At 40.3% G+C, this 17054-nt stretch overlaps 1 protein-coding gene across 1 annotated transcript in view; it reads right to left on the reverse strand.

Moving 5' to 3' along the window:
- The window catches only part of stj (straightjacket), a 303422-nt gene that overhangs the window by 185194 nt on the left and 101174 nt on the right, over positions 1–17054 (reverse strand). The window contains exons 13-16 of the mRNA XM_068227342.1: positions 10857–10931; positions 3603–3707; positions 3017–3088; positions 2776–2917 (exon numbers count right to left, since the gene is read on the reverse strand). Of these exons, the coding sequence (XP_068083443.1) occupies positions 2776–2917; positions 3017–3088; positions 3603–3707; positions 10857–10931 (394 nt within the window). The remainder of the gene's footprint in view (positions 1–2775; positions 2918–3016; positions 3089–3602; positions 3708–10856; positions 10932–17054) is intronic.

Genomic DNA, 17054 nt, shown 5'->3' on the forward strand with positions numbered 1-17054 from the left:
GACTTGCCCACAGATAAGATTATTGCTTTCAGTGGAAATTAAATCTTATTATACACTGATTGACAGAGCAAATGCAACACCAAGAAGGAGTGGTCAGAACTTTATGCCAATTGCAGGGTAGACTGACGTCACTGAGGTATGCTCATGATGTGAAATGCGCCGCTGTGCTGCACACGTAGCGAACGATAAATGGGACACGGCGTTGGCGAATGGCCCACTTCGTACCGTGATTTCACAGCCAACATTCATTGTAGAACGTGTTGTCGTGTGCCACAGGACACGTGTATAGCTAAGAATGCCAGGCCGCCGTCAACGGAGGCATTTCCAGCAGACAGACGACTTTACGAGGGGTATGATGATCGGGCTGAGAAGGGTAGGTTGGTCGCTTCGTCAAATCGCAGCCGATACCCATAGGGATGTGTCCACGGTGCAGCGCCTGTGGCGAAGATGGTTGGCGCAGGGACATGTGGCACGTGCGAGGGGTCCAGGCGCAGCCCGAGTGACGTCAGCACGCGAGGATCGGCGCATCCGCCGCCAAGCGGTGGCAGCCCCGCACGCCACGTCAACCGCCATTCTTCAGCATGTGCAAGACACCCTGGCTGTTCCAATATCGACCAGAACAATTTCCCATCGATTGGTTGAAGGAGGCCTGCACTCCCGGCGTCCGCTCAGAAGACTACCATTGACTCCACAGCATAGACGTGCACGCCTGGCATGGTGCCGGGCTAGAGCGACTTGGATGAGGGAATGGCGGAACGTCGTGTTCTCCGATGAGTCACGCTTCTGTTCTGTCAGTGATAGTCACCGCAGACGAGTGTGGCGTCGGCGTGGAGAAAGGTCAAATCCGGCAGTAACTGTGGAGCGCCCTACCGCTAGACAACGCGGCATCATGGTTTGGGGCGCTATTGCGTATGATTCCACGTCACCTCTAGTGCGTATTCAAGGCACGTTAAATGCCCACCGCTACGTGCAGCATGTGCTGCGGCCGGTGGCACTCCCGTACCTTCAGGGGCTGCCCAATGCTCTGTTTCAGCAGGATAATGCCCGCCCACACACTGCTCGCATCTCCCAGCAGGCTCTACGAGGTGTACAGATGCTTCCGTGGCCAGCGTACTCTCCGGATCTCTCACCAATCGAACACGTGTGGGATCTCATTGGACGCCGTTTGCAAACTCTGCCCCAGCCTCGTACGGACGACCAACTGTGGCAAATGGTTGACAGAGAATGGAGAACCATCCCTCAGGACACCATCCGCACTCTTATTGACTCTGTACCTCGACGTGTTTCTGCGTGCATCGCCGCTCGCAGTGGTCCTACATCCTACTGAGTCGATGCCGTGCGCATTGTGTAACCTGCATATCGGTTTGAAATAAACATCAATTATTCATCCGTGCCGTCTCTGTTTTTTCCCCAACTTTCATCCCTTTCGAACCACTCCTCCTTGGTGTTGCATTGTCACTGTCAGTCAGTGTATTATCAACACTAAAGTGACATGCCACCGTACGAGGAAGTGTAGCTTTGATTATAGCACTGTTACGGTGAGTGTAATCTAAATAGCTTGTGTGAAGGGAAGATGAAACAATATTTCTGTGTAACTGAATGAGTTATACAGGCCATATAGATGTAGCTTGCATTCTGGAGATCATACATTTGAAACGCATGATCGGCAGCCCTGAAGATTGTTTTCCCTACTTTCCCCATTTGTACAGCAGGCAAATACTGGGGCTGTTATTATGGCCACGACTCTTCCTTCCCAGTCCTTGCCTTTTCCTATCTCATAGTTGCTGAAAATTTATCTGAATTAGCACGATGAATATCTGCAAAAACAAAACCCACCACCACACAACCTATTTCGTAGTATCACTATTATGTGTGCTTGCTTGGCAGTGAATGTAACATAACTGATTCCCTCCCAGTTGATGTATGTGACAGCCCTCTGATGATCGGCACAAGTTATTCTGATATGGATGTAGTCATCATAAAATATCATAAAATATATCGGTTGCCAAGAACTGTAGTCAAGTTGACAATTACTGGACTGTTCCTTGTGCCAGGCTCAAGAAACATGTCCCTGATATTATCTTTTTAAAAGCAAAATTGTATTTTAAACTGGACCTCACCGTACATTTCAAATAAACTGCTTCGTTTTTGCAGCACACAATGCACAGGAGGCCCTCGGCCTAACATTTCTTCCTGGAATCGTCTTAACATGATAATAAAATTATATGTTTCATGGTACAAAACCTTTGATTGTGATTCACTCCTAAAATTTGAGGTTAAACAGTGTTCTCGGCAGTCTTTAAACATGGCCAGTGGAACATAGTTTTTAGACAGTGTCTGACTGATAAATAATGTCGTTGAAAGGAGGCAGCCATGCTTAAACATCGTTTAACAGTAAACATTGTCTAAATACCATTTCTAAAATCAGCCCGTCCTGTCTAGGGTTAAAGAGTAAAATGACACTTGCATCTGGATTATCAACACATAGTATTAATAATAACTTTGTTCTAAATTAAAGCAACCAAAAAATAGTTTTTCACAGCATTAGCATCAGGAACAAAGCACCATTTGGAACATTGCAAAGCAGTATATTCTTGTTCAACTTGTCAAAACCTTCACTAGCACAAAAACTAAATACCACATAAATGATGTGGAATACATTATTATTGGCAAGTATGAGCGTATACCATATATAAACTTACAATTTAGAAGTAAGTTTATTGAAATAGTCATAAGATTTATTACTGGATATGCTTCAGACAAAAATAAACTTACGTTGTATCATCATTAAGCGTATTTCTTGCTGACCATGAATTCTGTACATTCCATAAGGCAGAGGTAGAGCAATCACTAATGTAAAGGGGGTATTTTCAATTCCAGTATAAAAGTATCTTCTTGTTATATTTGCAGCACGTTTCTAGAAGAGGGAAATAATATTAGAAATATGGAATGAAATAAGACAATACAATATGTCTGCTTAACAACAAGATGTGTTTTTAAAAATATACTTACTTACCATCTTATCAAAATGATATTTCACATCGAACTGCTTTGAACCAGTTGATTGTTTAATGACTTCATCACGAAACTGAAACACATGAATTGAGTGCAGGAAAATACCAGAATTTTCTATGGAATGAACAATTATTACTGTCTAAGAAGGAAACACAGGATAAAGAATGGAGGAGAGAAGTTATTAAGTACTGAATACAAAGCAAAGTTAATTTTGTGATCACAGCTGTGGGACTTCCAGGTTTGACGTGAAATCTAAACTGTAGGAATATGGTCTTTCATTTCAGAAATCCCTCATACATTGGCTGGGATTCAAACCGCAGCTGCCTTGGTTAGAAGCCAGCGATGATGTCACTCAGCTATCACACCCCACCCTAGTTCTTACTACAGTCTATCTGTCATATATATCCCTAAAGTAAAGAACCAATATTCTCTTGGACATCTTCCAACTTACAGTGCAAAATCATTAAACGTATTTCTTAGTTGTCCAAAAAGAAGACAGGCATCTGATATTTGCGACTAAGGAAATCATGGGAAATTGTCCAGATTTCATTCCTTAATAATGAACAATATTACACTAAAGTACAAACCTTGAGCAGTTCTTCATTTCTCTCTCTTGGCTCCGTATCTTGAAACATCAGTTCCACTTCAGTCATATCTACACTGTTATAATTTGGCTTCAGAATTCCCTGAAACTAAGATAGACAGACAAAACGTAAGTCCAGACCAATTTGATGGTGGTGGTGATTATTATTTTAACCCCTATACTTTACTGTGAAAAGGTTTAATTAAGCAGTGAAAAATGGAGTTTTTTGCCCAATAACATGATTTTCTTCTTAGATAGGTATAGACAACTACTGAAAAGTAATATTTTCAGAATGATATTGATACTCTTTGGGAGTACATTGTAAAAATAAACAAAATGTGATAAAATAATGCTAACTGACTGTTTGTGTTCAGAAATCCTCCAAAATACTACAAGTAATAATGTAACATACATATGGGACACTATGCAAAAACACTATAAACATGACAAAAAAACAAAAAACTAGCTTATACAAAAATTATACAATTTAGAAAAAAATATTGGAACCTATGAATTCTGCTTTCTTCAATCTCATGAATTATTCAGTCTGACCTCAAAATGGGCTTTCTACTCACTGAAATATATATGGGAAATGGGGCGGGAGTGTGGGAGTATCGGGTTTTATGGAGGTGGTGACTGAAACCGAGTGTGATATTTGTGACATTTTTTGGTCTTGTTTTTTACTACAAATAACCGGAATTAAAGTTTTCAATATTATGTTCTTTTCTTTCATTTATCTCATTTAAGTTGAGGGCTGGATTCTCGTATTGATCCATACGAATGCAAAAATTCTCTACGATGTTGAGTAGTGGACTTCATATTGTGTGTCTAATGTTTTTAGTTTATTATATATAGAATGCTGTTTGTAGAAAGTGAAACACTCAGAAGCAATGGTCTGAAACTCACCAAAATCAGACGATGTGTAGAACAGTGGAACCATAATAAGTGTTTAAAATTGCAGAGAGATGGCGTGCACGAAGGCCCAGCAGTGCCCTTCTGTGTGTGCTGGCCAGGCAGTGTTACACAATGCTCAGTCTGTGCAGAGCCATCATACGAAGTGGAAACATGTACCTAAGTGCCACTATGCCACGCCAACATCAGAGGAGAGAATATCAGCATGTGAGTGCTTTCAAACGGTGCAGAATGATAGGGCTCCAGGAGATGGGTCTGTCATTCCGTGACATTGCGGCTCGTACAGGGTACGCTGCTTCAACAGTGAGGCGTATGTGGAACCAGTGGACAGTAAACACAGTGCTGACAGGCTACTCGACGACACAATGTGACCACAGCATGAGATGACCGCCATCTTGACTGGTGGCGCGCATGCCATTGCACCGGCTTCCATTGACCAGCAACCACCAACGCCGTAGACTGCAATGGGCACGTGAACACTGACACTGGCATGCTGAGTGGCAAAATATAGTGTTTTTGGACGAGTCCCGCTTCAACTTGTCCTACAGTAATGGCCGTATACGCGTTAGACGCCACCATGGTGAACGCCATCGGGCAGACTGTATTGTTGAGCGGCATAGCGGACAAACGCCAAGTGCGCGATTGCCTATAACATACGATCTCGCCTCCTACGTCTTGAGGGTAATCTGAATAGCTACCACTACATCAGGGAGGTTTTAGAGCCCGAGGCACTGCCCCTCTTGCAGGCAGTTCCAGACGCCATATTCCAGCAGGACAATGCCTCGCTGCATGTGGCGAGGAATGTGCAAGCCTTCTTCGAAGAATGACAGATACCACTGCTTCCCTGGCCTGCCCGTTCGCCGGATATGTCACCCATTGAACATGTCCGCGATATGGTTGGTCGGCACCTTGTTCGTTCAGGTCCTCCTGCAGCCACTGTTGATGATTTATGGGCGCACCTACAAACCGCGTGGCAGAGTATTCCCCAGCAGCATATTCAGGCGCCCTTTGATTCCATGCCACGACATCTAGTGGTTCTGATTGCAGCATGTGTTGGTGCTATGCCGTACTGAATTTCCACTGTCACTGTGCATGTACATTTCTGTAATTGTAATCATTTGTGTCTTGTCATGTCTCTAATATGGGGAATAAATTGCATTGTGATCACAGCTCTCAGTCTTGATGTTTCACTTTCTACAAACAGCAGTGTATTTTACTGAGGATGATCCTATGCTGGGTCGAAACATGTCTATTTAGAATTTCATCTTAATTGGAATGCAATATTGAGTATTGACTAGGAGGAAAATCAAAACAATTATGTACAATTTTTAAGATCATCGTCTTCATCAAGCTCAGTGGATGCAGCCACAAGATATCTCCTTTACTGTGTTCTGTCTCTCACTCTCTTACTCCAGACTTTTCCAGTTCTCATCTGTCACTGGTTTCCATGTAGTCCGTCACTCAGATCTTTTCCTCTGTCTACATCTTGGTCTCTTCGTGCAGGTGATCCATCTGCTTCACAGGCTTCTTGAAACACATTCTGCTTACATGACATGTTTGCTTCTCATGCAGCTTATAATATTTGGATCTTTATCTGTTTGATCCAGTTCACAACTGTACTGTTATTTCTTACTGTGTTATTTCTTGCTTTGAAGATCTTATGAAAAATTTTCCTTTAAAACATTAGGAGATTGTTGTAATCCTGTTTCTTTACACTCCAGATCTTGTATCCTTACAACAACCAGGCTAGAGTTTGAGCTATCTCAAAAGGCTGCATAACTTGACAGGTTAACTGAAGCTGTTTAGTAACAGCAATTATCAGCTTAGATTCTTGCTTTTATCTCTGTTTCACATATTTGCTCAATGAAAATTGCTCCTAAGTATTTTAACTTACAGGTGTTTTTTGAATGAATGGCCCTCAACTGACAATATCTCAAGCAGTTTCCCTGTGCCAAATCTTTTCTGATTTATTGAAAAGTACTAAGTGTTTTCTTTGTTTCTTGCTCTCCGAAGCCTGTATGGCCTCATGCATCCTCGTCAATTCTATCCCGGATCTGGAGAGCAGTGGCTCTTCGTTTGTTCTGAGTACTCTTTTCATTGTATGTCATTTGTTTGTTTTGGTTTAAATCTTATTTTTATGTTTCTCAGTTTCTTTAAATTTACTGGTTTGTTTAGCAAATCATCCAGAGTTATATGTAATTCTTCGATATCCTCTTTAACTTCCTTAATCCATCCTACTTGTTGCTTCAGATTCCCAAGTTTTTCCATAATTTTTCTTCCGTATAGTATCTGTGATGGGCTCCAGTTCTCTGTACACCACTTCATTTGCCACTATCCACCATTGTCCATCATTTCAATATCCTTTTATGCATGTTCTAGCTATTCTTCTCTCTACTTTTAGGATTTATCAATTCTGTTTCTCTGAGTGACTTGACAAAGTGTTTCACTTCCGGATGCCACCTCAAGTCGAACCACCGTCTTGTAATGCTTTAATTTTGTTTTGATTAATAGACATTTTTATTTTATGCATATCATGTTAATTTTTCATGATTATTGTTATTATTACTGTGTAAGCCCTTCTGACACCATGGTTAGGCGGTTTGAGTCCTGTTGATAGAATACTGGCCGGCAGGTTAGGAGAGGCAGTGATTTACAATTTCTAATCACTAGATTGTGTGCTAAAAGCCTGGATTCAATACCAAACATCCCCGCAGTTCTCACGTGGGGTGAGCACATACTGTATGATGCTGTTGATAGCGATTCGTCCAGCACATGTAGACATTAGGTGGATTCAACCTGGATTCCATGAATGCTTTACTTCTCCACTATGACGTTGAAATGTGATGGGTAAAACTACTTGCTTGTCTTAGCCCTGTAGGTCTCTGCGAGTAAGCTCCTGAGCTTTAGCTTGTCGTTTGTTTCACCGAGGTAGAATTTACCATAAAAACAAGCTTTATAGGTATTCCAAATTCGATCAGGGAGTTGAAAGGAATCTCCTGATGAATACAGTCATATGCCTTCTTGGCCATGCTCCCAGTTAGCATGAAGATGTGACTCACTGCTGAATAACTCTTCTGATATACACTCTGGTACTTGTCGATCACATCCTCTGATAAGGGATGAAATAAATCAAGAAGACAGTTTGACAGATGTTCACAAGCATGATTTCATGGTAGTTGCAGCACTCCATTTTGTAATTTTTCTTGTGAACTGGGTAGATAATTGCTGCTTTCCGGTCTTCTGGGATCTCTTCTATGACTCATATCATCTCGATCAGTCTGTAGATTCTCTTGTAGAGAGTTTCTCCTCCCTCCTGAATTATTTTTTCTGCCTGGACACGCCCTCTCAAGGGCTTTTGTTTCTTTTCAGCCTCCTCGATTGCTTCTTAATTTCTGCCACAGTGGATGGAGAATAATCTGGGTCTGCTATGTCTGGACATGGAAGACAAAAGTTGCGGTTGGTTCTTCTCAACTGAGTCAGCTGCTGAAGTATTCTTTCTATCTCTCTATGATGTCATGTTAGTTGGATTTTTATTCTTGATGAACTTCTCTGTCAGCTCTGGTTTCTCTTCTTGAAATAAGAATCCTTCTGATTTATTTCTCTGGTTTTATTTGCTTTATGTTGTTGCTGAAATGTTATTGATGGCCTGGTATGGAAGATCATTATTCCTCACAGTTTCAACCTTTCCAAGTGTCATTTTCAAGCATTTCTCCTATACAAAATTACTATTTTAATAAACAAACACTGTTTACACTGTGTTACATCCATTCTGAAAGACAATTGACAGACTACTGATTTCTTGCGTGCAATAACGGTAGATCATTGTGCCCTCTAGAGACATGTCCACATACTTCAGGGATCAAGTACTCTGGGACATAGAGTCATACAGGGAGTATAATTTAAGACATTATAGCCAAGTACCGAGGCATAGGAGCGTGGAGAAGTGGTGACAGCGAGTGCAGTGCTTGCGATGACGAGTGGACAAAGTCGTCTCAAAAAGGAGCGGCATGATTATGGCCATAGAAACTAAATGAAACTGAACTCAGCAACTATATACATGCTCAGGATAAACAAATAAATAAATAAATAAACAAAAAAATGAGTAAATGAATCTGAATGAGTTGTAAATGTATTTTTTTTAAATTATGTGCTGACAAATGTGAAATACCAGTTTCCTAAGCTACTTTTTGAAGCGACTTATGTAGACTGACTTGCCTGTATATCTTCTAACCTCTCCTGTGTGCGAGCTGTTCTCCTTTGCTGTTTATCTTCTTAGTTATGGAACCAGTACTACGCCTCTTGTGAAAGAGTTGTTTCACATAACGTTTTGATGGTACTGTAGAACAGGGAAAGTGTCTGCGGAATTTTCGAAGGCGCCTTTTAATTGTTTTTTCTCCTTATACAAATAACACTCAACCAAAAATATTCTCTGTGCTGTATTGTACCTATCCATTTTTATAATGACCTAATAACTAGGGCTCGGATGTTTAGGAAAAGTCATATATTTTTTATGTGTCTATTATCTTTCATGATTGGATTTTGGTGCAAATCTGGTGATTATCGTCACAATTAAGTGATTTTTATTTGTCATATAAATGCATATTTTGGCTATTTTTTGTCATAAGGTCATATTTTGAGCTATTTTTGTAGAAACATCATATTTCGGTCATATTTCGGCGGTCTGACGACAGCTGTAGCTGTGCAAAATTACCTTCAACTTACCAAATACGAACTAATATTCACAAAACTGTTTCTTGGTATCATGTCTGCAGCTAACACAAGTGGAATACTCTGCCTCTTCTATCAAGATTGCGCCGGAATTGTTTTCTAACAGTTTGTCAGAAAGTCTGGCATATATTAAGTCTAATTTTGGAATTATATCGAGTGCAATTTCTCGTTTAGAAGCTGCTAGCTTAGAAATTCATGCACGTATTGAAATTTTGAGAAGTGCTGAACTTCCAGTTCTTCAATCACATAGAATAGTTGGCGACAGTGTAAAACGGAAACTTTAAAACGTGCTTAATCGAAATGACACTTTTCGCTGTGTGTGCAAGATAAATGATGTTCTTTATCAGTACATTTCAAGGCGACTGCATACTCGACAGTAGTGATTTAACATTATTTAAATATGCACTAATAACGTCTTGTGTCGTAGAAAGGAGCTTCTCTTCTTACAATAATGTGTTAAGTGATAATCGGAGGTCTTTCGCGCCTTATGCTTTGAATATGAATCTTGTCATACACTCAATTCCATCGGCGGAGAAGAATGAAAAAGTATGAAAGTTTGCACTATGTGCCCTACCGCCCTACCATAATGTATTGAAAGACATCTACTTAATTCATTTCGTGGTGCTCAATTTGAACGTTAACGCATTTGAGTAATATTAGTGAAATCTGGACTTAAACGTTCCGAACTATTTTAAAATAGATTGATTTCTAGTTTTTTCGTATTTCAAACCACCAATGTAGGGTGCAAACAGGTCTTGATTTTTAAAATGTTGTGTGATCTGATAATCTTAGCGAACTTAGAACTTTATAGCTTGATAAGTGAGTGAAGGACCATACACTGTGAATAACTGCTAAACGTGTACACTCAGATTTTTTTTGCTAGTGGCTTTACGTCGCACCAACACAGATAGGTCTTATGGCGACTCAGAAAATTAATATGAAAGTAAGAATAAAGAATTTAGTTAACAAACAAATATCTATCAAAGAATTGCCATTTCGATTGATAACTTATTTTAAAATGACCATGTTTAGATTAATCATTTTTGGGTCATATTTTGTCAGTTTTGAGGTTATATTTGCTTGCTTACTTGGGCTATTTTTAGGTCTTAAACATCCGAGCCCTACTCATAACACACCTTAAAACTCTAATAGTTACTAGCGAACTGCTCCGTCAGTTATCAAGACTTCTCATCATGCCAAGCTTGACACAAGCCACAAGCTACCAGGTGAGTTGGCCGTGCGGTTAGAGGCATGCGGCTGTGAGCTTGCATCCAGGAAATAGTGGGTTTGAATCCCACTGTCAGCAGCCCTGAAGATGGTTTTCTGTGATTTGCCATTTTCACACCAGGCTGTACCTCAATTAAGGCCATGGCTGCTTTCTTCCAACTTCTAGGCCTTTCCTATCCCATCGTTGCCATAAGACCTATCTGTGTTGGTGCGACGTAAAGCAACTAGCAAGAAAAGAAAGAAAGAAAAAGCCACAAGCTTGGGGATTCCTGCAGCATGTGAGGAGAAGTGGGAAACTTAAAATTATACTCCCTGTATTATGGGAGGAAAAAATAAAATAAAATAGTTGCTAGCGCTTGTGTAAGAAATTTTAACATTCTTTTAAACTTACCACAGGTCGTAAATCCGGATGAATTAGGATGAAGCCATTATTGGTTACAATAAAAGCATAGCCATTTACTCCCAGCTAGAAGAAAATGAAAACAAACTTTATTAAAATAAATATTTTACATGATTTTCGGCCTTCAAATGTTATTCACTAAAAAATAAATCACTAATTATGACAATAACAACTACAATAAAAGAAGATACTGTAAATTTAGATAGATGGTATATTCCCCTTTTCCTTTTGCAAGTCATAAAACAAACAAGAAAGAAAGAAAGAAAGAAAGAAAACACCTTGGATTCCATAATGTGCAAGAGAGATGTATGTAAATGAACGTTTGAATCCATCGTGAAAGAAGGGTTCATAAATAAGGATTTGTTAAGCATAACAAATTTAAAAAATCATCATTGACTAACAGCAGTAATGAATGAATGAATGAATGAATCAATCAATCACTTACACACTCACTCACTCACTCACCACTGATCTGCATTTAGGCCAGTCGCCCAGGTGGCAGATTCCCTATCTGTTGTTTTCCTAGCTTTTTCTTAAATGATTGCAAAGAAATTGGAAATTTATTGAACATCTCCCTTGGTAAGTTATTCCAATCACTAACTCCCCTTCCTACAAACTGCAATTTGTCCTCTGGAATTCCAACTTCATATTCATACTGTGATCTCTCCTACTTTTAAAGACACCACTCAAACTTATTCGTCTACTAATGTCATTCCACGCCATCTCTCCAATGACTGCCAGAACATAGCACTTAATACCATGGGAATCAACATCTATATTATCAACATAGTGCTTAGTCGAGCAGCTCGTCTCCTTTCTCCCAACTCTTCCTAGCCCAAACTTTGCAAAATTTTTGTAACCCTACTCTTTTGTCGGAAATCACCCAGAACAAATCCAGCTGCTTTTCTTGAATTAAGTAATCCTGGTGAGAGTCCCATACACTGGAGCCATACTCTACTTGAGGTCTTACCTGAAACTTATAGGCCCTCTCCTTTACATCCTTACTACAACCCCTAAATACCCTTATAACCATATGCAGAGATCTGTACCCTTTATTTACAATCCCATTTATGTGATTACCCCAATAAAAATCTTTCCTTAATAATAATAATAATACTTTATTAACGGAAATACCATTTTACATAACAGTAGAGAAGTATAGAAAAAACACAGTAAAAAGAAAGTTCAATGGAGTATAAGTAGAAAAAATATGTACAGATATATACACTTATATATACAAACACTTACTGTAGGTACTTACAATGATCCCCACAAGGAACTTTGACCCCCTCAATGCAGTAATTAAAACTAAGAGGAGTTTTCTTATTTGTGAAACTCACAAATAAATAATAATAATAATAATAATAATAATAATAATAATAATAATAATAATAATAATAATAATAATAATAATAATAATAATAATACCGTGCCCAGCCAGCTTTCGTGGGGGTCTGGCACCGAATTGAGTAAGCGCTAGACATAACTCCTCGGAAGACACTGGGGTGGGGGGCCTCAACCCCGACACGGCGCGTCCCATATGGCTGATAGGGGATGCTCCTGTAGATATGCAGGACAGGTGTGAATAAGGCCAAGCCAAATAAGCACCCGTGGATCAACTGAGGCAAAAAGGACTGCAGTCAACGGTCTCGACGGCGGAAGAGGATATTTCCCAACGGCTGAGAGAGCGGAAGAACTGGCTCTTTGGCTTACAACCGAAGTTCTAACCACGGACTCCTAAGTAATCGTAAATGATAATTTAGCCGGAAGACACCAAGAGGCACCTCTCGATCTTAACCATCGAGTTGTAACCTTGTGATCATACCAGTATGATCACCCCCTGCATGTATCTTCAACTTGCAACATTGGCATGATGGATAACACGTTATCACAGCAACTACCCCAGGCTCTGGACACACCTAGTCCGGTTTCTCCCGATCATCGGATTCTGGGGGATCGGGAGCATCATGCAGAGAAGAGTCGGAGCTTCTCAAAATCTCTTCGTCCCAAGAAAAAGACCTTCTTAGGTACAATTAATGTCAACACCCTACTGAAAACAGGCAAGCTTAAACAGCTAACGGACACCCTGGATAAGTTCGATATTCAAATCATAGCACTCCAGGAAACGCGCTACCAGGATGAAAACCATTTTGACTCTGAAGAGTACAGGATATTTAAGGGTAAACCTGCCATAAGAATCCATGGGAACTTAACACAACTTGGAACAGCTTTTGCGGTACGAAAAACTATCATCAGTTCTGTACTTGACTTTACATCCCCATCTGAAAGAATCTCAGTACTTACTGTGAAATCTGGCAATAAAGCTTACTCCTTGGTCAATGCCCACGCTCCCACAAACACTGACAATAAAAAAAAACCAGAGAAAGTGGAAGCCTTCTGGGAACTCTTAGAAGAAACCACTAGCAAGATTCCAAAGCACCACGTGAAAATCTTAGTAGGTGATTTTAATGCACAGGTTGGCAGAGAGAGGAAACACAAATGGATTGTTGGTCATCACTCGGCACATTGGAGAACGAACAAGAATGGAGAACGTCTTATAGACTTCTGTAAAACATTTGTCTTAAAACTAATGTCTACGCATTTTGCGAGACCCCCACATAAGAAGAAAACGTGGAAATCACCAAACCCGTTATTGGGCGAATTCCAGATCGATCACGTCGCAATCTCCAGAAAGAATATGTGTGAGATCCAAAATGTTAGAGTACGGAAGGGATTTGTCGACTCGGACCACTACCTAACACAAATCAAAGTGAGATTCCAACCCAACAGATGCAGACCTAAACACAAAAGATCTCTAAGAGTTGATCCAGAATGTCTTCGACAGAACGCCACGACCTTTCTACAAGACATACGAGACCAGGACCCCAAGGACTGGCCAGGCCTTCGTAAAACACTTCAGACATCAGCCATGAAATTAGGGCAGCCTCCAAGGAAACGCAAACATAGGTGGTGGAACACGACCTGTGATAAAGCCATTGATGAACGGATGAAAGCATGGAATCAGTGGAATGGACATCAAACAACTAAGAGATGGGAGACCTTCCTAAAAGTTCAGAAAATCTCCTCAAAAATAATCCGCAGGGAGAAACGAGCCTATGACAAAAATAGACTCATGGAAATCGAACAAGATTTCCTTAGAAACAACTCCAGGAATTTCTACAAGACCTTCCGTGAGAATTTATCTAGCTATCAACCACCATCTTTATGTTTCCGTCGAGCAAATGGAACATTAGAAACGAACACCAAAGAGAACTGCACTATTCTAGCTGACTACTTCCGAGACCTCCTCAATTGTGATCCTCCAAAGGAAAGACTGAACTTTGAAAAGCCCATGCCCAACCCCGATTCACAGCCACCGACAATACAGGAAACAGCAGAGATTATACGATCGCTTAAAAATAATAAAGCTCCTGGAGAGGACGGCATCACTGCGGAGATGTGTAAACTTGGAGATGATCTTGTAAGCAAAATTCATGCAATCCTAGTAGAAATATGGGAAACGGAAATGATTCCACAGGATTGGAAGTGTGCATTAATACACCCATTGCACAAGAAAGGTGACAAGGCAGATCCAAACAACTATAGAGGCATATCTCTACTGCCAATCGCATACAAAATCCTTTCCAAAGCTCTCTTGAACCGGTTAGAAGAACAGACAGATCATCTGATTGGCGAGTACCAAGCGGGTTTCAGGAAAGGTCGATCATGTGCAGAACAAATATGGAACTTGAAGACGATATTAAGGATTCGCCGAAGTGCCAGCACGATCGTCACCTTTGTGGATTTTAAGAAGGCGTATGACTCTGTGGACAGACAGACAGTATTTGATACCCTAGAAGAACTCAGAGTGGACAAGAAGACCAGAGCACTTATCCAGCAGACCCTCACAAGTACGACCTCTAAAGTGAAATTCCTTGGAGAAATCTCTGAGCCTTTTGAAATATGTACGGGCGTTCGTCAAGGTGACAGCATCTCCCCTATTCTGTTTAACTTAGTTCTAGACAAAGTTATTAGAGAGTGGGAAAAGGATATCAAGGGTGTGAACATCGGAAATTTGGGAAGCAAGGTCAATGTGAAATGTTTAGCATTTGCTGATGATCTCGCAATCATTACTAAGACCAAGGATGAAACAAGGTATGCCATACAGAGACTACACAATATAGCATCAAAGGCAGGCCTCCAGATATCCTACGAGAAAACCAAGTACATGGAAAATCTACGTCAAAATAGCAAAAGAACTCCGCTAGAGATGGAAAACGGCACAATTTCACAGGTGCCCTCCTTCAAATACCTTGGAGAAATTATACTACCATCAGGATTAGACAGTAGTGCCAATGTAGAAAGAAACACCAAACTACATAAGGCATACAGACTGACGTGGAATTACTACAACAAAAGAGTCATATCGCGTAATGCAAAATTACGACACTACAAGACAGTTGTATTGCCCGAAGCTTTATATGCCTCAGAAACCATATGCTTAGGTGGTCACTCTAAAATTACAGAAATTGAAAAGCAGGAGCGGAAAATTCTCAGGAAAATTTATGGTCCTACGAGAGAAAATGGAATGTGGATTAAGAGGAAAACAGCGGACCTCTACTCCTTCACCGACAGGTTTACTGATGCTGTACGGAAAAGGCGCCTTAATTTCTATGGCCATATCTACAGAATGAACAGCGACAGACTAACTAAAAGATTATTCAAAGTAATCAACTCAAAGAAGGTCAAAATAAAATGGCTAGAAGAAACTAAGGCGGACCTCCAAGAAATAAATATTACAGACGACATCATGGAAAATCGTGGAGCTTTTAGAACCAAAGTAGCTAATCATAAATTTAGGGAGAAACCAAAAAAGACAACTGGTAGGAAGTGGTCGACAGAACGCAAGATGCAACACAGTGCATTCATGAAGAGATTTTGGGAGGATAAGAAGGCACAAACCATCAAACCAACTATCAAGTTCAAACGCGCTCTATGAATGGGCATAACGAAGGAAGAATAATAATAATAATAATAATAATAATCATCATCATCATCATCATCATAATCATCATTTCCCCATATCCAGCTCCTTCCAGGTTGGGGTATTTATCGTACCTCTCCATCTTTCTCTTTCCTTCCACCATTCCTCTTCCACAATCTTGTCCCAGTCTAAATTTCGTCTTCTTATGCCGCTCTTCACTGATCAAACCATCTTGTTCCAGTCTTCCTCTCACTCTCTTGCCCTCACACTTTGCCTCCAGCATCTGCCTTGGAATTCTATTCTCCTCCATCCTCTTTACATGTCCAATCCATCTTAGTTTATTCTTTTCAACTCTCTCATTTAGCTTTCCTATCCCAACTTCCTTCATTTCTCACTCTGTCTTTCCTTGTCTTTCCTATCATACTTCCTAGGAATTTCATCTCACTGGCTTGAATTCTACTCTCTTGCCTGCTAGTCAAACTGCATGTCTCAGCTGCATAAGTCAGTATGGGTACACAGTAAATTTTGTACATTATCTCTTTACTTTTCTTTGGTACTTCTTTGTTCCAAACAAGTTTTCTAACACTCTGGTAGAATGCATCACTCTGCTGTACCCTCCTGCTAATCTCCATGTCCAGCCTAGCATTTTACATTAATTCATTCCTAGGTATTTAAAGCTGTCTACAACTTCCAGACTCTGACTTCCAATTTTCACAGTGCCCTTTCCTTGCCTTTCCCCCTTTTGACATCGCCATAGTCTTGCTTTTCTCTGTTCTGATTTTTATGCCAGATTTCTCAATTTTTTTGTTCAGTACATCTAGTTGTTGTTGTACCTCTTTGCTGTTCTTTCCCCAGACCACTCCATCATCTGCAAATAGCAGTATCTTCATCTCTTTATCTCCATAGGCTTCCTTGGTTTCCTTTACATGACCATAATAAACAAAAGAGGTGACAGCACACTCCCCTGACTTAGTCCAGTCTTATTCCTAAACCGTTCTGTCTTTCCAAATGGGGTCAGTACTCTGCTAACACAGTTGTACATTGCTTGCACCATTTCTAATATTTCTCTTCCAAGTCTCTTTTTAACCATGGTTTCCCAAATCTTCTCTCTGCGTACACTATCATATGAATTTTCTATATCTATGAATGTCATCTATCTCCCCTGTACAGTTGTTCACAATCAATAGCTTACCGGTATCGAAATA

Source organism: Anabrus simplex, chromosome 4 (genome assembly GCF_040414725.1).
Source record: "Anabrus simplex isolate iqAnaSimp1 chromosome 4, ASM4041472v1, whole genome shotgun sequence".
Classification (NCBI taxonomy): domain Eukaryota; kingdom Metazoa; phylum Arthropoda; class Insecta; order Orthoptera; family Tettigoniidae; genus Anabrus; species Anabrus simplex.